Source organism: Nuphar pumila, chromosome 10 (assembly GCF_984573655.1).
Source record: "Nuphar pumila chromosome 10, dmNupPumi1.hap1.1, whole genome shotgun sequence".
NCBI classification, from domain to species: domain Eukaryota; kingdom Viridiplantae; phylum Streptophyta; class Magnoliopsida; order Nymphaeales; family Nymphaeaceae; genus Nuphar; species Nuphar pumila.
The window spans coordinates 1,320,319-1,339,977 of NC_143258.1; the positions used below are offsets into that span (position 1 = coordinate 1,320,319).

At 36.6% G+C, this 19,659-nt stretch overlaps 1 protein-coding gene across 1 annotated transcript; it reads right to left on the reverse strand.

Annotated features, from left to right (window-relative positions):
• Positions 1 to 583: 583 nt before the first annotated feature.
• LOC149823182 (uncharacterized) lies at positions 584 to 12,142 on the reverse strand. The gene is made up of 5 exons (XM_090018702.1): positions 11,283 to 12,142; positions 9,407 to 9,522; positions 2,637 to 2,880; positions 1,361 to 2,536; positions 584 to 1,280 (listed from the first exon to the last, which is right to left on the reverse strand). Exons 1-5 carry the CDS (start codon positions 11,955 to 11,957, stop codon positions 1,020 to 1,022), a joined length of 2,472 nt encoding a protein of 823 aa, XP_089874828.1. The 5' UTR covers positions 11,958 to 12,142; the 3' UTR covers positions 584 to 1,019.
• Between the last annotated feature and the right edge of the window lie 7,517 nt (positions 12,143 to 19,659).

The following is a 19,659-nucleotide window of genomic DNA, read 5'->3' on the forward strand; positions in this document are numbered from 1 at the left end:
GGCTGATTTGCTAAGAATCAACAACCTGATCATGTGTTTTTTATGGGAAAATATGATATTTAGAGCTTCAAAATTTTACAAAGATTTTGGACCATTAATTTTTAGAACCTTATAAAAACCCGCCCATATGTCGGAATCGAATTCTTCAAGATCTGATCCCTACAAAATCAAGTTCATAAATCACATATGCAAGGACAAAATTTAAAAATAAAACAAAAAAAGTCTGAAAAACCAATTTAGCATGTTTCATTTTCAAATGTATTGCCCTATATATATATATATATATATATATAACCCATTAGCATGAAACATGTCATGGAATTTCCAGTGTTTTTTTTAAATTCTGACAGTACATATATGATCTGTATACTTGTTTTTATAAGAATCACTTCGTGGAGCATTTGATTCCCATGAATAGATAGGTTTTTATAAGGTTTCAAAAATCAACTCTACAATTTTCGTACATTTTTGTGACTCCAAATACCATTTTTTTCATCCAAAATACATGATTCAAGTGTCAATTTCTAGTAAATCAATCATGTTGAACACATCTATGGGGTTGAAATTTAGAAGAAAAAAAACATCCAACATCCAATAGCATGTTTCATTTAGCACCGTGGGCCATTTTGTAGGTTGTCATTTCCCTATTACATATACATACCTGTGTGTGGTAAAACAGAGATGCATTAAAGTCACTCGGCAACTTATGACGACCTTCTAGGCCTTCATCTTGGGAAACTTCCCCAATAACACTCTTCACATCGTATCAGCTTACAGAAATATAGAGTTTCTTGTACAACAAATTGCAATGAAATCAAAATCTGGGGATTTTCGACAACATGGACAGCATTAACAGAAAGACCAGAACTGCCAAACAGATCGCAGCACCTGTATCAGGATCCTGATATCTACAATTCTGCAGTAGTGACCCTAGTAACTGCATCAAACACTGAATTGTTTTTTCAATGATACCAAACACCGAATTGTTACCTACAATGACAATGGAGCAGAACAATCCTTCATCTGAATCTTTCTCCATTCTGTGTCTCTGAGGCCGTGGGTTCATCATCGTTATTGCAACGCTCCGTTTCATCTTGAAGCCCATCGTCAGCGCACTTTCTTGAGCCATTGTTCCCACTCCCATTGCTAGTATTGCGAGTTGCTTCTGGATGTAAACCACCAAATCTTGCAAGGGCACCACATGCTGACGAAGCATCAACATCACCATAACCACTATAGAGTCCCCGGCTTCCACCAATCAATGCTCCCTGCTTCTTGTCCTGTCCAATCTGAAAGTTAGATAGCAACAATATAATGTGATAATTAAATACCAAAAATATATATATACTGTATCCCTTACATGAATGCGTAGAAGGTTTTCATCCATGTCGGTCAAGAACCCTGGCACGGTCTGTGATGAACTAATGAGCATCCTGAGAGTTTCCCTAGCGCCCTTCTCCACCTCCGATTCAGCATCTGGAATGAGTTTATTGACAAGGGTGGGAAGCAATGGAGAAATGTTGGTTGATATTGATGGCCCCGCACTTACAAGGTAGACCTGGCCTGAAGAGCAGACATCGATAACTGGAATATGCACAATGGGGTCGGAAATGAACGAAGTAAACGTAGGTATCTGATGAGAACTTGGCACGGGAATGAATGGGGAAACAGGAAGTGGCATCCGAACCAGTGGGTCCGAAAGGAACTCTGGGAATTCCAGCTTGCTGCCTATGTCAACTGGGCCACTTGATGGCAAAAGCAAGTTCGGGTTCCCAGCAGATAAAATGGATGACAAAGGTGGTAGTAGGGAAGCAGGATCAATGACTGTTGATGGTAAATGTGGAGGTGCTACAGTGTACTGAAGGGTAGATGTACACGGGGGACACCAACAATAGTAGGGAGATAATTTGTTCAAGGGACGAACCTCGGGCAAAGAAAGCTGATGCGGCAATGGGTTTAAGACAGAGATCATGGATGAGCAGAATGAATCAGATACCGGGTTCAGTAGAGGTAAGCATTGGCTGCAGCAAGTTGTCGTGGATTCCAGGTTGTCCCTTTGGCTATCATTTTCACCGTCAATATTGCATGCAAGAGTGTGGATAGAGCTTAATGCAGGAGCAGAAGATGCAAGCTGAGCATAATTCCCCAAGAGGCTACACTGGGCCTCCCCACATCGCCTTGCCTTACCCCTAAAAGAACACCCAATTCTGGATGAGGATAGGGTCCTGGAGAATCCTTCCTTGAATGTGTTTGTTCTAGGACTTGAGCTCCCTTGATAGAGTGAGTGCACCTTTGAAGTTTGAGAGGCAATGGGTCTAGAACGTGATGAGTGCTTCGTTGATGGTGGCATATTCCCAACTTGGCACGAAGAATCTGATACCGGTGGGGCTGAGGAACTTGTTCTTGGAGTTGCATGTGAGGTGGCTGCGGAACGGAGAAGATAAGAACTAAGATATCTACCAAGGGAGTCCAATCGCGACTCACTGATCCCAGTTAGCTGAGATAAAGAAGGCTTTCTCTGTAGTAGATCCTTCAACTGCCATCCAAAGAAAAACACATAAAAAGAAGAGAAAAAATTAAAAGATAGCCAACTCTTTTACGGTCGCAAACAAAAAAGCAAGATCATAGGAACAAACCTTTTCAAGGAGCTCAGTCCCAGTAGCCATGGATTTCTCTGATAGCCAGTAATATGAGATGGCTTTATCAGGAACCTTAATAAAAAATGATCTGCTGGAAGTGTCAGCTGGGATTCCTTCAATTGTTATTGAGAAGCTTTCGTCATATGAACTGAATAACGCCAGCCTCTCTTCGCAACCATCATCTCCAAAAAATGAAAGACGAAAATCAGATGAAGGCAAGAGAGTTAGCTTCAAATTTCCCCTGCAGAAAAGAAACAACAAACAAAGACGCTTATAAATAAAGTACACACATGATAAGTTTTACTTGGATAAAGTTGAAGACTGATGAACATGCCTAAGAAAAAAGAAAAGAACAAACAAAGACTAGAAATTCATGCAGAAAGTTCGATTATGAGCAACAGCCGTAACTATTAACAATTTATCCCAAAGTAAAAGAACTACATGTAATGATGGTAGCAGGTATAAAGAACATTTTACAATGTGAAAAAAAAGATGAGTTTCAGGAAGAAAAGAAGATTTATGTTATGCCACCACTGCATATCTGATAAGAACACACAGCAACCACATCACTACAAACTCTTTCAAATAAAAACATTCTTCGTTTACATGACACGAAAGTAGAGAACTCAGGGATGAAGAGAAGTATGCGAACTGGACACTCAGTATGTAAATTACACGACACGAAACAACATTCTTATATGCAATTCTCAACCTGCAGTATAGTAATTAAGACATGTTTTTATCCGTTCTCTACTACCAGTAGACTGATATTTTAATATATGATACTGTTAAAATATAAAGTCCATATATATATATAGAGAGAGAGAGAAAGAAAGATACATATATACATATATATATATATATATATATTTTGTAATACCCGATAAGGGTAAATATGTCATTTCCATTTTTACGCATACTCTCCTTAAGAATATGATTGTAATTTATTTCTTTTGTCTTTTTTATTTTTCATTTTTCTCTTTTTTTTATTTCTTTTTAGCCATTGGGGGACCACACAATAGAGGTTGGGCCCCTCCAACGGTCACAATTGTGACCGTTGGAGGGGCTCCAACGTCTATATGTGGAGCCCCTCCAAGGTCTCCAAGTGTGTATATATAGGGGTTCAACCCCTTTGTATTTTCTCAAGCTTTGAGAAAAAGCTCTCACTTCTTCAATAAAGATTACAATGTTTATGAGCTCTATGTGTTACTATTTATGATCTCTATATGCCACTGGAAATCTATGAAAAAGGTGACTAAAACTGGCCTATGAATGCAGTAGCATCCTTCAAATCGCAACGTGCCAATCAGAACACATTCACGTCTAAACATTTGACCAAGGGCCACCATAATTCATAGATAACCCACTTAAAATACAAGCAACACATTTCAATATTAAAGTCTTGCCTTCCTTTTCATTTTTCGAATGTTCTGGGAAAATGACTTCAGTTAAAAAACATGCAATTGTCATTTCTGTCTCAGTTATAACTTTTATCAGAGAATGTAAATAATAGTGGATGATTCTGTCATACCCATCGACTCTTTTGTTTCATATCCACAACAAACTTACAGTTTTGGTTTCTTTCTGCTTTTTGGGTGTGTGCATTCAAATTTCTTAATCTAATGTAAGAAACATGAATATCATCTTAAGGTGCAAATTCTTGAACAACCTTAATCCATTAAGTTTAATGAAAATTAAATAACACATTTAAGCTGATATTGAAATGCATATAATAAATTACAGTTTTAAAAGACAAATAACCACAAATTAAAGGATCAAGGTTAAAAAAGATCAAATTAGCAACATGATGTTGACCATGTCTAATACCTCTAAAAGAATGTGCCTCTATGGCTAAAGGAAAAAAAAGTCCTTTGAGATAATTAATTGAACTTTTGTTTGGAGAGAGAATTAAAGTGCTACGTCAGCCAAAAAGGATTGGTTCAGAAATTGGAAGAACATTATTGGTTCATTGAAAACTTTCAATGAATCTGAATCACCTACTTTTATTTGGCTTTCAATTTAAATTTGCTTTGACAGTGATGCACTACGCAGTTAACTCATTTTCATGAACAGACATAGCTTCTTCTGAAACAATTTCAGACTCTCCACTTCTATGCTCCTTGTAAACCTATTCTACTGAAAGGGGCATATGCATGCACTTGCACGTGTGGAAAATAAAGCAGCTTTCGATGAAAAAGTGCAACTTAGATGTTGTGTAGTGGCAGAGTTGATGATGCAGGTGAATCACCCCCCTGATTGGAGTGGTGTGCACAACGTTAATGTACTGATAGGTGTATGGTTTCCAATCAGGTTAACTATTTTCTTCATGGCAGACATAACGATGAAGATGGAATTGCACACCCTTATAGGTGATGGTCAGAATTAGTGACCAATTAAGGTACATCTTACCAAATCCCCAAAGCAGGACTCAAAGCTTCCAAATTTCTCCACCACTGGAATATATCATTTTGATCCTAGTACATCAATTCAATAATCCCAACTGGCTTTCAACCAGGACAAAGAAAAACAAAGATATGACTTATAGGTTATTATCATTTGTGATCACCAGAAAAATAAGACATCAACAATATTTAGATACAACAAAAAACAATAGCTTATTATCATCTGTGACCACCAGAAAATAAGCCGTCAACATTATTGAGATACAACAAAAAAACAATAGCATAAATCTCAGACTAGACTGCCTGCAACAAAGTCATAACAGAAAATTGCAACATTCATTACTATGTTTATGATATCTGGATTAGGTAGGATCTAAAGAGCACTGATCCATTCTAAAAACTGTATACCAACAACCACAGAATCATAGAAAATAAACAGCATAATTATATAAAACAAGTCAACTGCATTATATAGTGCATAAGAAAAGAACTTGTCAAACTAGGAAGTACATCAGTACAATTTAAACATAAGCTGTAATCCTTTTATCTACATTGATGGCACGAAACCACACCAAACCTACTGTTGCTTTCATTAAATGCATGGGATACAACGACGAGTTATGAACTGCCAAAATAGGGGGTACGGAAGGAAAACAATAACAGTAAATGGCACCAGAAATATGGGATGGACAATAACAATAAAACCATGAACTGCAGAGACTTGAAAGAAACTACCTTTGCTTTCCCTTAACTCAGAGATCATAACAGACATCACAGACGCCCACTTTACCTACAAATGAAAAATAGCTTTATTTGGAGATATGAACAGTGCCACCACTAATAAGCTGAAGAATATAATCCTGCAACTTATAGTATAAAAATGTTGGATACAGGACATACTATCCAGCCACGCCGAATTTAGTGATAAACTCAAATTGGGGCACACAGTTCCAATCTAGAAAGGGCACATTCCACAGGAAACCAGCATCGGACACTTCAATTGCAAAAACACTTTATATGAATATCACTCATGAGATATACATAATTTACAATAAATAAAAAATAAAGAATAAACTACCAGAAACTAAGAAAAATCATTGAACAAAACTAAGGTGATCAAGGAACTGGCTTCATATTCCAGGGTCAGCTCTTCACCCCACCAAATATCGCTATAATTCTTAAATACTTTAAAATGGGAAGTAAATTTATGCTATACAAGCCTACAACTACAAAAGAAAGAACTCACCAGTTAGTCAAATTTCAGGAAGTTGTTATTTAACGAAATAATAACGACTGAGTTAGCACACAAGAAATTCAAAGATGTCATCTGCAACAAGCTGAACTTAAAATACTATATGTCAAATTTCCAGGTAATCAATCAAATAAATGAGACTTGATAACTGAACTATGCCTGGAAAGCACATGAATAACATAAAATCGTGCATGCAGTACCAATAATGAATGAACTGCTTGGTATTTTAGCTGGGAGATTGGGAAGCACATCATCATTGACCAGTAATTATAGTTCCATTATCTTTATCTAATATCAACTATATAGGATCATGAAGCATACATTTAAGTCAAATGAACAGCCTCAGCTACATCTGTAGTGTAGCTTTATCAGTTGACCACACTTGTTGGGATCTATGTAATTATAATACACAACGACCTACAATGAAGGGGCATCTGTATGACCCGTTGAATGGGCAAAAGCCCACAGCAGAATATTGCTTTTCCTGTTGGGACTTGGACCAGTTCTGTCTCCACAGCTTTCTTGATATACCTTCTTATGCAGTTTCTTTAGTGTAATGTACATTTGGAATAACCCTAGATTGTTTGGATTAAGATAAAAATGTACACTAGAATAGGAATCACTGTTTTGGATTAAGATTATGCAACTGTTGTAATCCTTTTATCAACTACAAATGGAAGCTACATATCCAGCCCCTCACATAGTCGCATGAGGTCATTAGGGGCCAGGTCCATTTTCTCAACTATTAAACAATTTACCACTTGTATATCTCACCACATCCAACCACGTACACCTACTCTGTGCAAGTCCACTATGTTAAATAGTAAATTAAACTAGTGTCAAATGCTTAAACTATCTCAACAAATCAAACTGTTCAATGCATAATCACAATCTCACAACCTCAAATTGGTGAATGGAAGGCCAATTCCTTAACCTATCTCCACATGTGGAGAGCCCTTAAAAGTATGCCAACCCCAGTTTTAAGACCCATACAAAAGAGGCAACCATATCTTGAAAAGGCACAACAGAACTGATGAACAATCACTCCAGATCACAAGAAGGAAAATCAAGCACTGGATATCAGTATCAATAAACAAGTCGATCTTTAAACTCCAGGGAACCAACTTTGCCATTATCATATGTTATGCAACATTTGTACACATTTTAGCATGATACAGTTGAACTTCCTAAATAACATCTACAATAAGGTTTCATTATATACTTTTCTTTCATAGAGCTTCATTTGCAGGAACGAAAACCAACTAGTATTACCAAAAGGGATGATGAGAAGTGATAGGCTTGACCAATCGTTTCATGATCCAAATTTCTAGACGTTTCCTGCAGGATGTATTTAAGTACGTACAGATTTATTTACAAATTTTTACATCAACAGTTTGTCAATAATCCTCAATACTAATGTGTTCATCATAATACTGGTGAAAATGAGCCATAAAATCAGTTCATGTGTAACTATTTCAATGGTTAATGTACCACCACGTGCAAAAAAATAATTTTAAAAGGTAAATCATTGTCACGGGCAAAATTTTTCTGTGAGCCCGTGCAGAGTCAAACTGCCCAGCCTAACGGCCCAAGGCCTCTCACAAACTCTTTTATGTGTTCCAAATTGATCAGCGGCACTATGCACCACCCTGTGCACACTTACGTGAAAGTTTGGCCTCATGCATCACCCCATGCGTAACTGCCTGGCCCAAGCCACTGGCTCCGTGCATCTTCCTTAAGCGCATCACCATCATGCTTCAATGAATGTACAAAAGGGTCATCATCCAAGTTCCAAGGAGGGGGCGATGCTTCCACCCCTCCGAACCAACAACCTGAATCCAACAGCAACGTCGCACCTCTAAGGTGCATCGCGACCTCTTAAAAGAGTCACTCAGGAAGACCTTGCAGATATATCAACGGCCAAGGAAAGGTTATTCCCATGACCGCCCAATCTTGCGGTTGGTTCATAGTTGTACGCCTTAGTGAGCAACGCTACCCACATCACTCACTGACGCGTAAGTATTTACTCACCTAGGCCCGCATTACCGTACACAGTTGGAAACACCTAATGTAATCCCTATAAGAATTAGCTCTAACCCACACGCACCCATGTGCGAACCTACGCTACACATGGGATATCTCATCCGAATAGAGATGTACTTAACTAAATCTCCAAAGGCAACATCCTCTAGTCCACTAACACACTGCTTAACTAAACAATGTTTCACGTATGTGCCGTCATACACTATCGCATCAACGATGATAATCGTTGTCCATCAAATGCCATGCTACCACTGCACATCACCGATAGCCCAATGCAAAACACTCGTTCCTACACCCGATGCATTTTCTACTCAGTAGAGTTCAACACCGCACTTGCCACATTCCAACAAGCTTGGTCCAGGACAACCATAGATCTTCAGTCTAAAAGTCATCTCTAAAGAAGTAAATATAACTGATGGCATCTACTATCTACAGATCATTGAATTCGAGAAAAATAGATATACAATTCAACAACCTTGACATCAATTAAATCACAGGATTAAGTTTCACAATAATATATACCAATCCACAATTGGCAATAGAAAAAGAAAATGCATTTTTACAATGGATCTGACCAAAAAGAACAAAAAAGAACAGCAAAAAATCAAATGAAATAAAAGCATAAATAGCCTAACATGTGCTGGCAAAAAACAGCATGTGTAGGAGAAAAATGTTAAATTCATGCAAAATGGAGAAGAAAAAGAAAAAGAACAAAAAGGAGTGCATGTTCATCAATATGGACACTGAAGGTCTCCATAACTAAGCAGATGTAAAGGGAAATTGAAACTGCCACAGAAAATCTGGAGCATGTTTGCTTCCCCTTTGAAATGTGTAAATGATGAAACTGTGAATGTGAGTCCAATTCACATGGTCACCTACGTGAATTGAAATCACACACCTTATGTGTATATGAATCGAATTTGATTCATTTACACACATTTTGCTTGGAGTGTGCAAATTTTCTCGAGTGAATCGGAACCTCGCAATTGTGAGATTATGATTCACATTGGGGGCCAAGCAAGCATGCCCCTCATCACCACCAATAAACAATAAACAGCTGTAGAAAGTACCTTCTAGCAGTTGGGCACAAAAGAGGCCCTTGCTTGACAACTTTTCCGGCACGAATGGATGCAAGAGGAACACACAAGCACCGTGCCAACATACCCACTTCTGCAGCCTCAAAATGCTGTTGTAAAATGCAAAGACAAGATGTTAGACAATAATAACAGAATATTGGCTAACTGGAAAAGAATTGCCTGGGAAGAAATATGTGAAATGCATATGCAACTCAGAGACATAACCTTCCAGACATAATGGACACCTGGAAACATGTAACATGCCTATTTGATGTACATAGCAATGGTAGTTTTACAAAAGGAGACACAGGATTTGGTACTTATGCTTCCCCACATGATACACTCATGTTGCATACGAGTGCTGTTATCAGAGTTATGGGAATAGATAAGATTAGAGCATATTTTCCCAACAACATGATAAAACAGCAACAAGTGATTTCTTTTGTATGTCAATGAACTTGAACTGTTATCTTGACTACGTTAATTTTCATGCAGAAACATAATCTGGCAAATATTGCTGAAACTAACCAACTGGCTAACATGTTGAAGAAGAATTTCTACAAGATTGAAACAAAGATGTGCACTTCCAAAATCTGCAAGATTTTGCAACTTACAGATGGCTTCCCTGAGACCACGGCAAAGAAACTTAGATAAAATATTTTTTCCCTCTTAAGATCTCAAGACACAAATTAATCCACCATTTTGACCAGACATTGTTCGAGGTAATCCATGTGAGTAACCTTCACATAGTGACAAGACAAATGAGGAATTCATTTAAAAAATACTAACTTGATTCTGGATTAGATGCTGACACTAAATTGAGTGCACAAATGAATCTCGATATTGCATTGTTACAGGAAAAGAAAATTTCTGCAGAGAAAAGGCCCTAAGCATCTCTTGTAAAGCCTCAAGAAATAACTACTTGAAATTAAACAATTGATGTCACTAGATGATGTATAGATATTTATTAAACCATAGAGCAAAACAGTAAGTACACGTTCCAAACTCAGAGGGTATGGCCAAGAAGCACTAGTTAAGCCCCATGTCACATGGTTGGAAACTCCGTTCTTGCAGAAATAACTATTTCTCTTTTCATGGTTGCATCCAGATGTCATGTATTGCATGATGAAAATTCTTAATCATCTACACTCAACTTAAACTGCCATGTGTAATAAACAGCCGAAGCCTTGTCTAGTTTCGATTAAAGACATAAAGTCCTAACAACTCTTGACACGGATACTCTGAACAAAGATTTTCTCCAATTTTCATGATGCGTCCTTTGGTGTATAGCAGTAGCACTGCCCTTCTTTTCAAGCTTTGATCAACCTGAATATGTCAACTAATGCAAACAAATTGCTTAGTCATCATGATATGTGGTTCAAGCTTCACACCAACACCTAAATTCAATCCACAGCACCAAGTAGATGTAGTTCATAGGTATGAATTACGATCCACTGATTAAATGCTAAAAATAGAACCAAGCCTATCAGTATTCAAATATCACTGCAGGATCAGCCAGTCTGTGCCACAATCCACACCCATATCTATATCTATATCTCCACTGTAACACATTTCCCTGAACTTCGGCCTAACGTGGAAAAATAAAAGAAAGACGGACGATTTGTCACCAACTATTTCACTCCATGGTCTCTCATTTATACAATCATCTACCATATGTTCATGCACAGAACACTTAAGGAAAGACCCTATCATCTGTTCTTTTATGGCCAAGAAAAAATGCAGACAAGTTATACGTTAAAAACAGAGCCAAAATTCGTATACATCACCTTCTAAACATGGAAGGTATTTCTAAGACGTTTAGCGCAGCATAACAAGCAAAATCATAGACACAAACAGGAAATTGACGGACCTGTCTAAGATGAGCGAGAAGGTGGTCCTCCACCACACCGCCGGAAACGTTCAGCTTAAACAACGGCTTCAACCTCTCGTCTGCTCGGCAACCACCTATCGTCTGCTGATCCAAAGCTTGGAGCCACTGTAGTATTTTGTTTCCACTGCTGTCCTGCCGAAACAACAAATCTCCTTCACTAGGATTACAAAGAATACTCGCAAGCCTCTCTGAAAGTCCAAGGTCTCTACATAAACCTGCACTTGAACCACTTCTTTCAACAGCAGATGCCGAAGAAGAAAGGCAGTAAGCTGTTCTCGAGTTCAAAGCAGAAGATAATGATGATGATGACGATGACGATGATGAATTATCTGGAATTAAACAATAACTAGAAGCCGAAGCTCCCAATCCACATTCATCTTCACCAAGAGAGCCAGTAGAAGAATTTCCCAGAATCTGACCATCCTGAACCTCAGCATTGATCAAAGGCTCGTCCAGCGCCCCATCAGATCCCGAATCCAGGTTTCCACCCCGCTCAGAAGACGAATCTCCCGATGATCGGCAGTTACTGCCGTCCGAATCACCATTTGAATCCCACAAAGATACATCGGTAGAAAGATTTCGCCGTTCCGGGATCTTATTCTCTCGATCGGAACCATCGGCCCTCGCACTATCTTCTTTTCCAGGTGGCGTCATCCCTAATTCACCAAAGAATACCAAGATCGGCCACAAAATTCAGATCAAAGCCAGCACCAAGAGATCAAAGAAGACGACGACGATGAAACCGACACAGAAACCCTACAATCTGACACCAGGACGGAGAGCACTCCAATTCGCGGAAAACCCCTCACACCTCCTTCAGGAACCCCGAGAGATCGCACGAGCGACTCTCGGTGAGAGGGCCCTGTATATATAGGCAACCGACCGGACCCGTCCTCGCTTTATGAGCCACATCTTAAAGTCGTTCGCGTCCGTCCACGTCATCCTCGCGTCGACGTAAGCAGATAGCGATTGCACGGCGGGTTGACGGTGGGGGCGAGAAGCGGGCCCCACCCGTAGCATGTGTGACACGTGTCAGTAATAAATATCAACAGGGAGAATGTGTGGTCGAGATGAGCGGCGTGGGACGGATAACGCTCTGCTTTCTTTCCCCCGATGATGTAACTGCGGGGGACAGGGAGGACGTGACGTTAAACTATTGCGTCACACGGACACGACAATTAGTCTGACAGCGTGTCTCTTATGACACGATAAACACGTAGACACGTACACTAACCCATACGGCAAATATTCTGGTATTTTCTAATGATTTTAAGTATTATTTTAATAAAAAGGATTTTTTGTATTACAATTTTTATTGATTAAAATCTTTAAGAAATCATGTGTCCTTGTATCCTGTTTGTCAAAAAAAAAAATTAGAACTTGTGGGTCGAATGTGTGTCACTCGTCCTCCTACGTAACATAGATTTAGGGGCGACGGGTTTGGTTAGGACTGAGGTAAAACTATATCCAAATTTGATTTGAGATGATGATATCGGGTCTGAACTCTGGTCTAATCAGATCCACTATAAGCGAAAGCATACCATGATCCTATAGGGATTGAACTTGACTTTGATCCCCAATCAAGATTCAAATGTGTTTTATTGTATTTTGGATTCAGGTTCATATCTGACATGGTTCAGTTTGTTTAACTCAAAAGCAGGAAAATTTTGTGAAACATAGTACACGAGGACATGGGATTTTTTTAATTTTTAATCAATAAAAGATAAATTTTTTTTTATATTAAAAATATTAATTAATTTAAATAAAATTAAAAGACATTAGATAAGTAAATTATCATCAACTAAAAAACTAAAACTAACCCTAATCTCATTCAACAAATCAACCAGTTTCAACTAATCAAAATAAGTAAAATCATCATCAAAATCAGTGTCACTATTACAAAAAGTTAACTCCTTTATCACAAGAGAAGGGAAAAAGGTTTGTCTTCGTATTGAAACATTGTTTGACATGTGGGAACCAATTGGTCAAATTGGTACCGATTGGTTCCCGCTCATTTGTTTTGCTCTATGGAGGAAACCAGTGAATCGCACCCTCATAAGAAGTCATGGACAAATGCTACTTAAGGGTGTACTTGATTGTTTGTTCAAGAATGAAGGAAACAACGGAACATAACATGCGATCTGTTTGTTCTATAACAACTGTGTTACGTCCAGCATTTGTTTTGATTGGACAAAAAGTTGTGTTCCTTATGTCTGCCCTTTAATTTTTACTTTGTGTGGATAACTTGGACATATATGGATAATGGGTTGGATAACTTAGTTTTGGATAGTACTACTTGATATGCCCCACCATATGAGTATTTTAGCATGTTTATTATGGATTTTAGCCTTAGATATGGATCTTGCATTGTATCTAAAAATAAAAAATATTTCAATTTTGGATAATTTGAAAAAAATAAGAATTGAAAATTTTTAATATATAAAAGCTTTAATCAGTGTCTTATTGAATCTAATTACGAAAGATTATCAAAATTTTATGGATTTTAACTTTGAATATGGAATGAAGTACAAAAAAATGTTTAAATTTTGGGTAATTTGAGAAAAAACTAATAATAATTCATATTTTTTATCTATAAATACAAAAACCATAAATAAATCATAAAACCCTGAAATGCAAGAAAATAAATAAATAAACTAAACTATAAGAAAAATAAACCATAAAAACAAAGAAACCATGAATAAACTATAAAATTAAATATAAAAAGTCTTAATTTAAACCTTAATCAAATACAAGAAAACCCCTAATAAAATTAACTATAAGAATTCCCAATTAAAGAAATTTGGTTCAAAACCATAACCAAAGAAAAAAGCCCTAATCAAATTAAATATAAAAACCTTAATTAGATATATTTTATTCAAAACCCTAATCAAAGAATATCAAAGAAAAAAACATTAATCAAATCAAAGAAAAAACGTAATCAAATTAAATATAAAAAAAAATCTAATTAAAGAAATTTGATTCAACGACCTAATCAAAGAAACTTAGAGAAGAAGAACAAAGAAGAGAAGGAAAGAGAGAGAGAGAAAGCACTTTGCTGCAAAATCTTACAGCCCGGCCTCTGCATATATAGAGAGGGTCCGGGTAGACCTCCCTCTACCTCAGTTTTTTTTTAAGTGGTGCACCCCGTGTCCCAATTCCCAGCATAACAAGGGGGTGGATGCGTGTCCGCCATGTCCAGGGTCTTATGGAGACGTCGTTTCACACTTCGCACTGCTATCAAACACCCCCTAAATAAACAACTTGAACCAACAAAAAACCCCATGGTGATAGGATGCAGTTTCATTTATCTCATGGATTACAGACATCCAGAGAACCTCTTGACAGTGTTATTGTTAAAAGCACCTTTGACCCAATCCCCTCATGAGCATAATAAGGGTTCTCACACTTAGATATAAACAAAAGGAAGAAGTTGTTTTGGGGAACTAAGTATAACATTGTTAAATGCACAGAAGAAGAAAATTAAATATAATGTGACACTACAAAAAATTAAAAAGTCTATTTTTAACTCTGTTGTGCACAAAGGAATGATTCAAGTAATCATATTCAAGTAATCATAGGTGTGGATATGGATGCCACAACTTTCAACTTTAGTATCCAGAGGTTCCTCCTACCATCCCTACTGATTTTCAATATTGATGCTAATGTTTTGCAATGCAGACCTCACAGGTGTGTTTAGTGTGATTCAATTGTTGGATCCTGTTTTTTCAATGAAAAATGTGATGTATGAGCTTTAAAATTTATGAATTTTTTCAGCCATTCGTTTTGAAGCCTTATAAAAACTTTGCTCACATGTGATAATCAAATGGTTTAAAAGCTTGTTCCTACCAGAAACTATTTAGATCACATCTGTAAGGAGAAAAAAAAGAACATTAAAATTGACTGCACCTCCTACGTGGGTGGGATGATATCATACTTTTTTAACTAAAAATAATTGTATTGTCCTTGCAAAATTACCCTCTCTCATGTTCACAAACGCCAATGCCATACTTTTTTATGACATTTTTACCCTTAGCACTAGAGAACCTCATGAGAGTGGTGCGCTACCATGTCATCAAGGAGGTCACAACAAGAGAGTTTGGGAGCATGGCGGAAAACACAACATAATGGTTGATTCAAGGCATATATTTGTAAACTTCTTGACAGTCAATTATTTAAAAAAAGATTCACACGATAGCTTGTGAATGTCATACTATATATATGCAAATGTCACCACACATTTGCAGACCTCATTGACGATCAGTTACTTGAAGGAGATTCGCATGGTAGCTCGCGAATATTGCACTATATATATGTGAACAACAACACACATTTGCTAACTTCCTTGACGATCAGTTACTTAAAGGAGATTCGCATGATAGTTCCCGAATGTCGTACTATATTTATATATGTGAATGTCACCACACATTTGCAAACATTTTTAATGATCAACTACTTAAAGGAGGTGTGCATGATAGCGGTTACTGTTGAGAATCAACTTCAATTTAGTTTTATGTTTTTTTGATTTGAGTGAGATTTGATGATTCGATTTTTTGTTCCAATAGAGCATGTGTAACGAGTTTTTAGGTTCGGATATTAGTGTTTGATCAATTTATTCTTAAATGAGTGAGTCGGGTATGTACAAATCATGATCCAATAGTCATTCTTGATTCAGATTTAAATGATGCCTCATATCCAGTATTGAGGTGGACAACCCAGTCAGTGTGAAAGGCACGCATGCTGATATGACAACTTAGGTATCAAATCAAGAGTGATTTCTACTCAAGACAAGTGTCAACTTTCTATAGAGCTTCTCGAATTGAGATAGTATATCTAACACAACACATGTCAACACCAAAATGAAGAAGAGTAAGTCAGTGGAGCCCATAAGGAGTGTCTCCCCTCTTTATAAGCATCTCCATCTGTTTAAGAAAGAGATGATTTGTACAGTCCAATTATTCTTATTTTATTATTTTTTGTGATTTTTAAAAATTAAGCCTAATAAAGAGTCCATTAAGGAAAGGAAGTTAGACTCCCTTCTCTAGTTTAGTTCTTATTGTCATGTAAGGCTCAACTTTTGACAACTAAATAGTGTTTTGGTTTTGTGAGTTAGCTTTATTTTAAGACTTAGAATTGAACTCTACCCCAGACCCAAAATCTATAAATAAAAGCCTATAAATCCCCTTATGATTATGAATATAATGAATTAATTGAATTGTAATTCAGTTCTCTATCTCACTACAAGAAAAATGCTAATTAGCAATGAAACTTTGTGATAGTTTTTTTTGTCGTAAAGTTGTGATGGATTAGCGAGAGAAAACCATCTGTCGTAAACACTCGAAATATTTACGAACTTAGCGACAGAAAAAATTCCGTCGCCAAATTCGTCGCTAATTAGCGACGAAAAATTTATGTCGCAAAACATGTCGCACGTAGCGGCGGATGTGGCGACAAAATTTTTTCGTCGCTAGTTAGCGACGGCGTTTGCGACAAAAATATTTTGTCGCTAATTGCGTTAGCTAAGTAGTGACAGAATATTTCTATCACCTATCTGTCGCTAAATATCGATGTAAAATGCCCATCTAGGGCACAAAATCGATATTTTCTTCTCTCACCCATGCTGCTCTCCGTCGACCGCCCCCTCCCTCTCTCCGGCTACCGCCCCCTCCCTCCCGCTCTCCGACCGTCGACCGCCCCCTCCTCTGCTCCGCCTCTTGTCTCTGGCCCCCTTCCTTGCGGAAGTTGGCGACTGAAGCCGTCGGTGGCCTCCGAGCTTGGCAACCCATCGTCTCAGCCCCTGTCCCCTCCCTCTCTATGGTGACTGGCCCCTTCCTCTCTAGCGTTCTTGCGCATGCCGGTGAGAGCTCCTTTCACCTTTTTTTTTCCTACAACAGGCCCGGCGAGAGCTCCTTTCACCGTTTCTCTCTGGTATTTTTTCTGACATAAATGTTGCAACTTTTACATGGATAGAAAGGTTACATAACAGAACCTTGTCTGTGTTTTGATTCTTGGATTGTGAATTTGGGTTATTTCAATTTTGTTGTTTGGTTGGTTTGAAAAGGTGTTCACTTGATGAATATTTGATTTTTGGGCTTCTTAGTTTTAAAAAGAGAAAATAGCATTCCTACACATTCGATGTTTGATGGTTGTTATTTGATATTTGATACATTTTTTTATCAAAATTGATGCTCTCAAACAGTAAAATAGAATGATCACTCAAATGTTATTAGCTTTAATTAGTTTTCATTTAATTACTAGCTTAAATTAGAAATCGGTAGTAGAAATCTTTATTTATTTTAATTCTTTTAATTCAACTAAATAGATTAGAGTTACTTATTGTTCTTATTAGTTAGTTAAAATTAATATTGATTTCCAGAAATTACTTTTTATCAATCAGATTAGAAATAGTTGTTTTAATTCAATTATCATTTTTAGTTAAGTAGTTTAATTTAGTCGAGTTATCATTTTTTTTTAATTTCTAATTAGTTAGTTTTAATTATAGCCAAGTCTGATTTTCACATCAGTTAGATTAGAGTAAGTAGTTAGAAATTAATTTAGATCAATTTGTGTATAAATCATTTAATTAATTCAGCCAAATTTCCATTTATTGCAACTCTCATTTGTTAGAATAGTATAGAATATTTGCCTTAATTAGTAAATTGTTGTGGCTTTAAAATTAGTTCCAGGTTTATCAAGTTAATTAGTTTTAATCTGATATACGTAGTTAGTTTTAGTTTTAATGCAGAGTTGATTTTTCTTTGCCTTGCATAGTCGTTAATTAATGTATAGTTGTTGAGTTCTTGTTTTCATCCGTAGTTGCATAATTTATTAGATTAGGTAGATTAAGTATTTAGTTTATTTAGTTTTTTAGTTGTTATTAGTTACCTTGTATGTTCGTATAGCATGTTAAGGAGTAATGGTTAGATATTATGCTAGTTAGCTTATTAATTTCTTGTTTTTTGATTGCCTTAGAACAAATATGAGCATGATTGAATCACATATAAAGTTTTTTGACTGCCTTAGAATATATATGCGCATAATAGAATCATATATAAAGTTTTTTGACTGCCTTAGAACACATATAAGCATGAATGAATCAATATACAAGTTTTTTGACTGCCTTAGAACACATATAAGCATGATAGAATCACATATAAAGTTTTTTTACTGCCATATAACACATATGAGCATGATTAAATCACATATAAAGTTTTTTTACTGCCTTAGAACACATATAAGCATGATTGAATCAATATGCAAATTTTTTTACTGCCTTAGTACACATATGAGTACAAATGAATCAATATACAAGTTTTTTTACTGCCTTAGAACACATATGAGCATGATAGAATCACATATAAAGTTTTTTGACTGCCTTAGAACACATATGAGTATAACTGAATCACATATAAAGTTATTTTACTGCCTTAGAACACATATGAGCATGATTGAATCACATATAAAGTTTTTTGACGGCCTTAGAACACATATAAGCATGAATGAATCAATATACAAGTTTTTTGACTTCTTTAGAACACATATGAGCATGATTAAATCACATATAAAGTTTTTTGACTGCCTTAGAACACATATGAGCATGATTGAATTAATATGCACATTTTTTTACTGCCTTAGAACACATATGAGCATGATTGAATTAATATGCAAGTTTTTGACTATTTTATAACACATATGAGCATTTTGTTTATATTTTATTTATAAATATTAACAGTTTGGTTCTCTTGTAGGATGTTGGAGATGATCAGCGTAGAGGAGCTGACGAAGATATGGAGGGAAGGGTAGATTGAGCAAATGAAGAGGATGATGTTCCAAATTTTGACGATGATTAGTTTCATGTATTTAATTTGTTTGACATACTTGTAATTAATTATAACTTGGCAAAGACTGTATTTTATTGTTTAACTTAGAACCTGTGTTAATTTTGTTTCACCTGTATATGTATGTTGTTTTCTATAAGCAGGTTATATGAATTGTATTAGGAAAAAAATTTCTCGAGTTTCATAATTCATTTTTTTTAATTTTTTTTTAACATTAGCGATGGCTTAGCGACGGATTATTTCCGTCGCCAATTTCTATCAGACGATGGTTTACGGCGGACTGTGATTCGTCGCTAACTTGCCGTCTAAAAGCTAGCGACAGATTATATCCGGATATAATCCATCGCCAGTCCATCGCAAATTAGGGACGAACATAAGCCATCGCTCATCCATCGCTAATTAGCGATGGACTATCGAGAGATAAATTTTGTCGCAATTTATCGACTAGGAATATGCGATGGCCTATATCCATCGCTAAACACGTTAACGACGAAATTAGCGATGGCTTAGTGACGGATAGT

Bases quoted from the DNA above. Each gene is read 5' to 3' on its own strand.
- LOC149823182 (XM_090018702.1), bottom strand. From the start codon at position 11,957: ATGACGCCACCTGGAAAAGAAGATAGTGCGAGGGCCGATGGTTCCGAT. The intron at 9,523-11,282 runs GTCCGTCAATTT...ATTTTACAACAG, and splicing joins TTCTCGCTCATCTTAGACAG to CATTTTGAGGCTGCAGAAGT. The intron at 1,281-1,360 runs GTAAGGGATACA...CAGATTGGACAG, and splicing joins AAAACCTTCTACGCATTCAT to GACAAGAAGCAGGGAGCATT.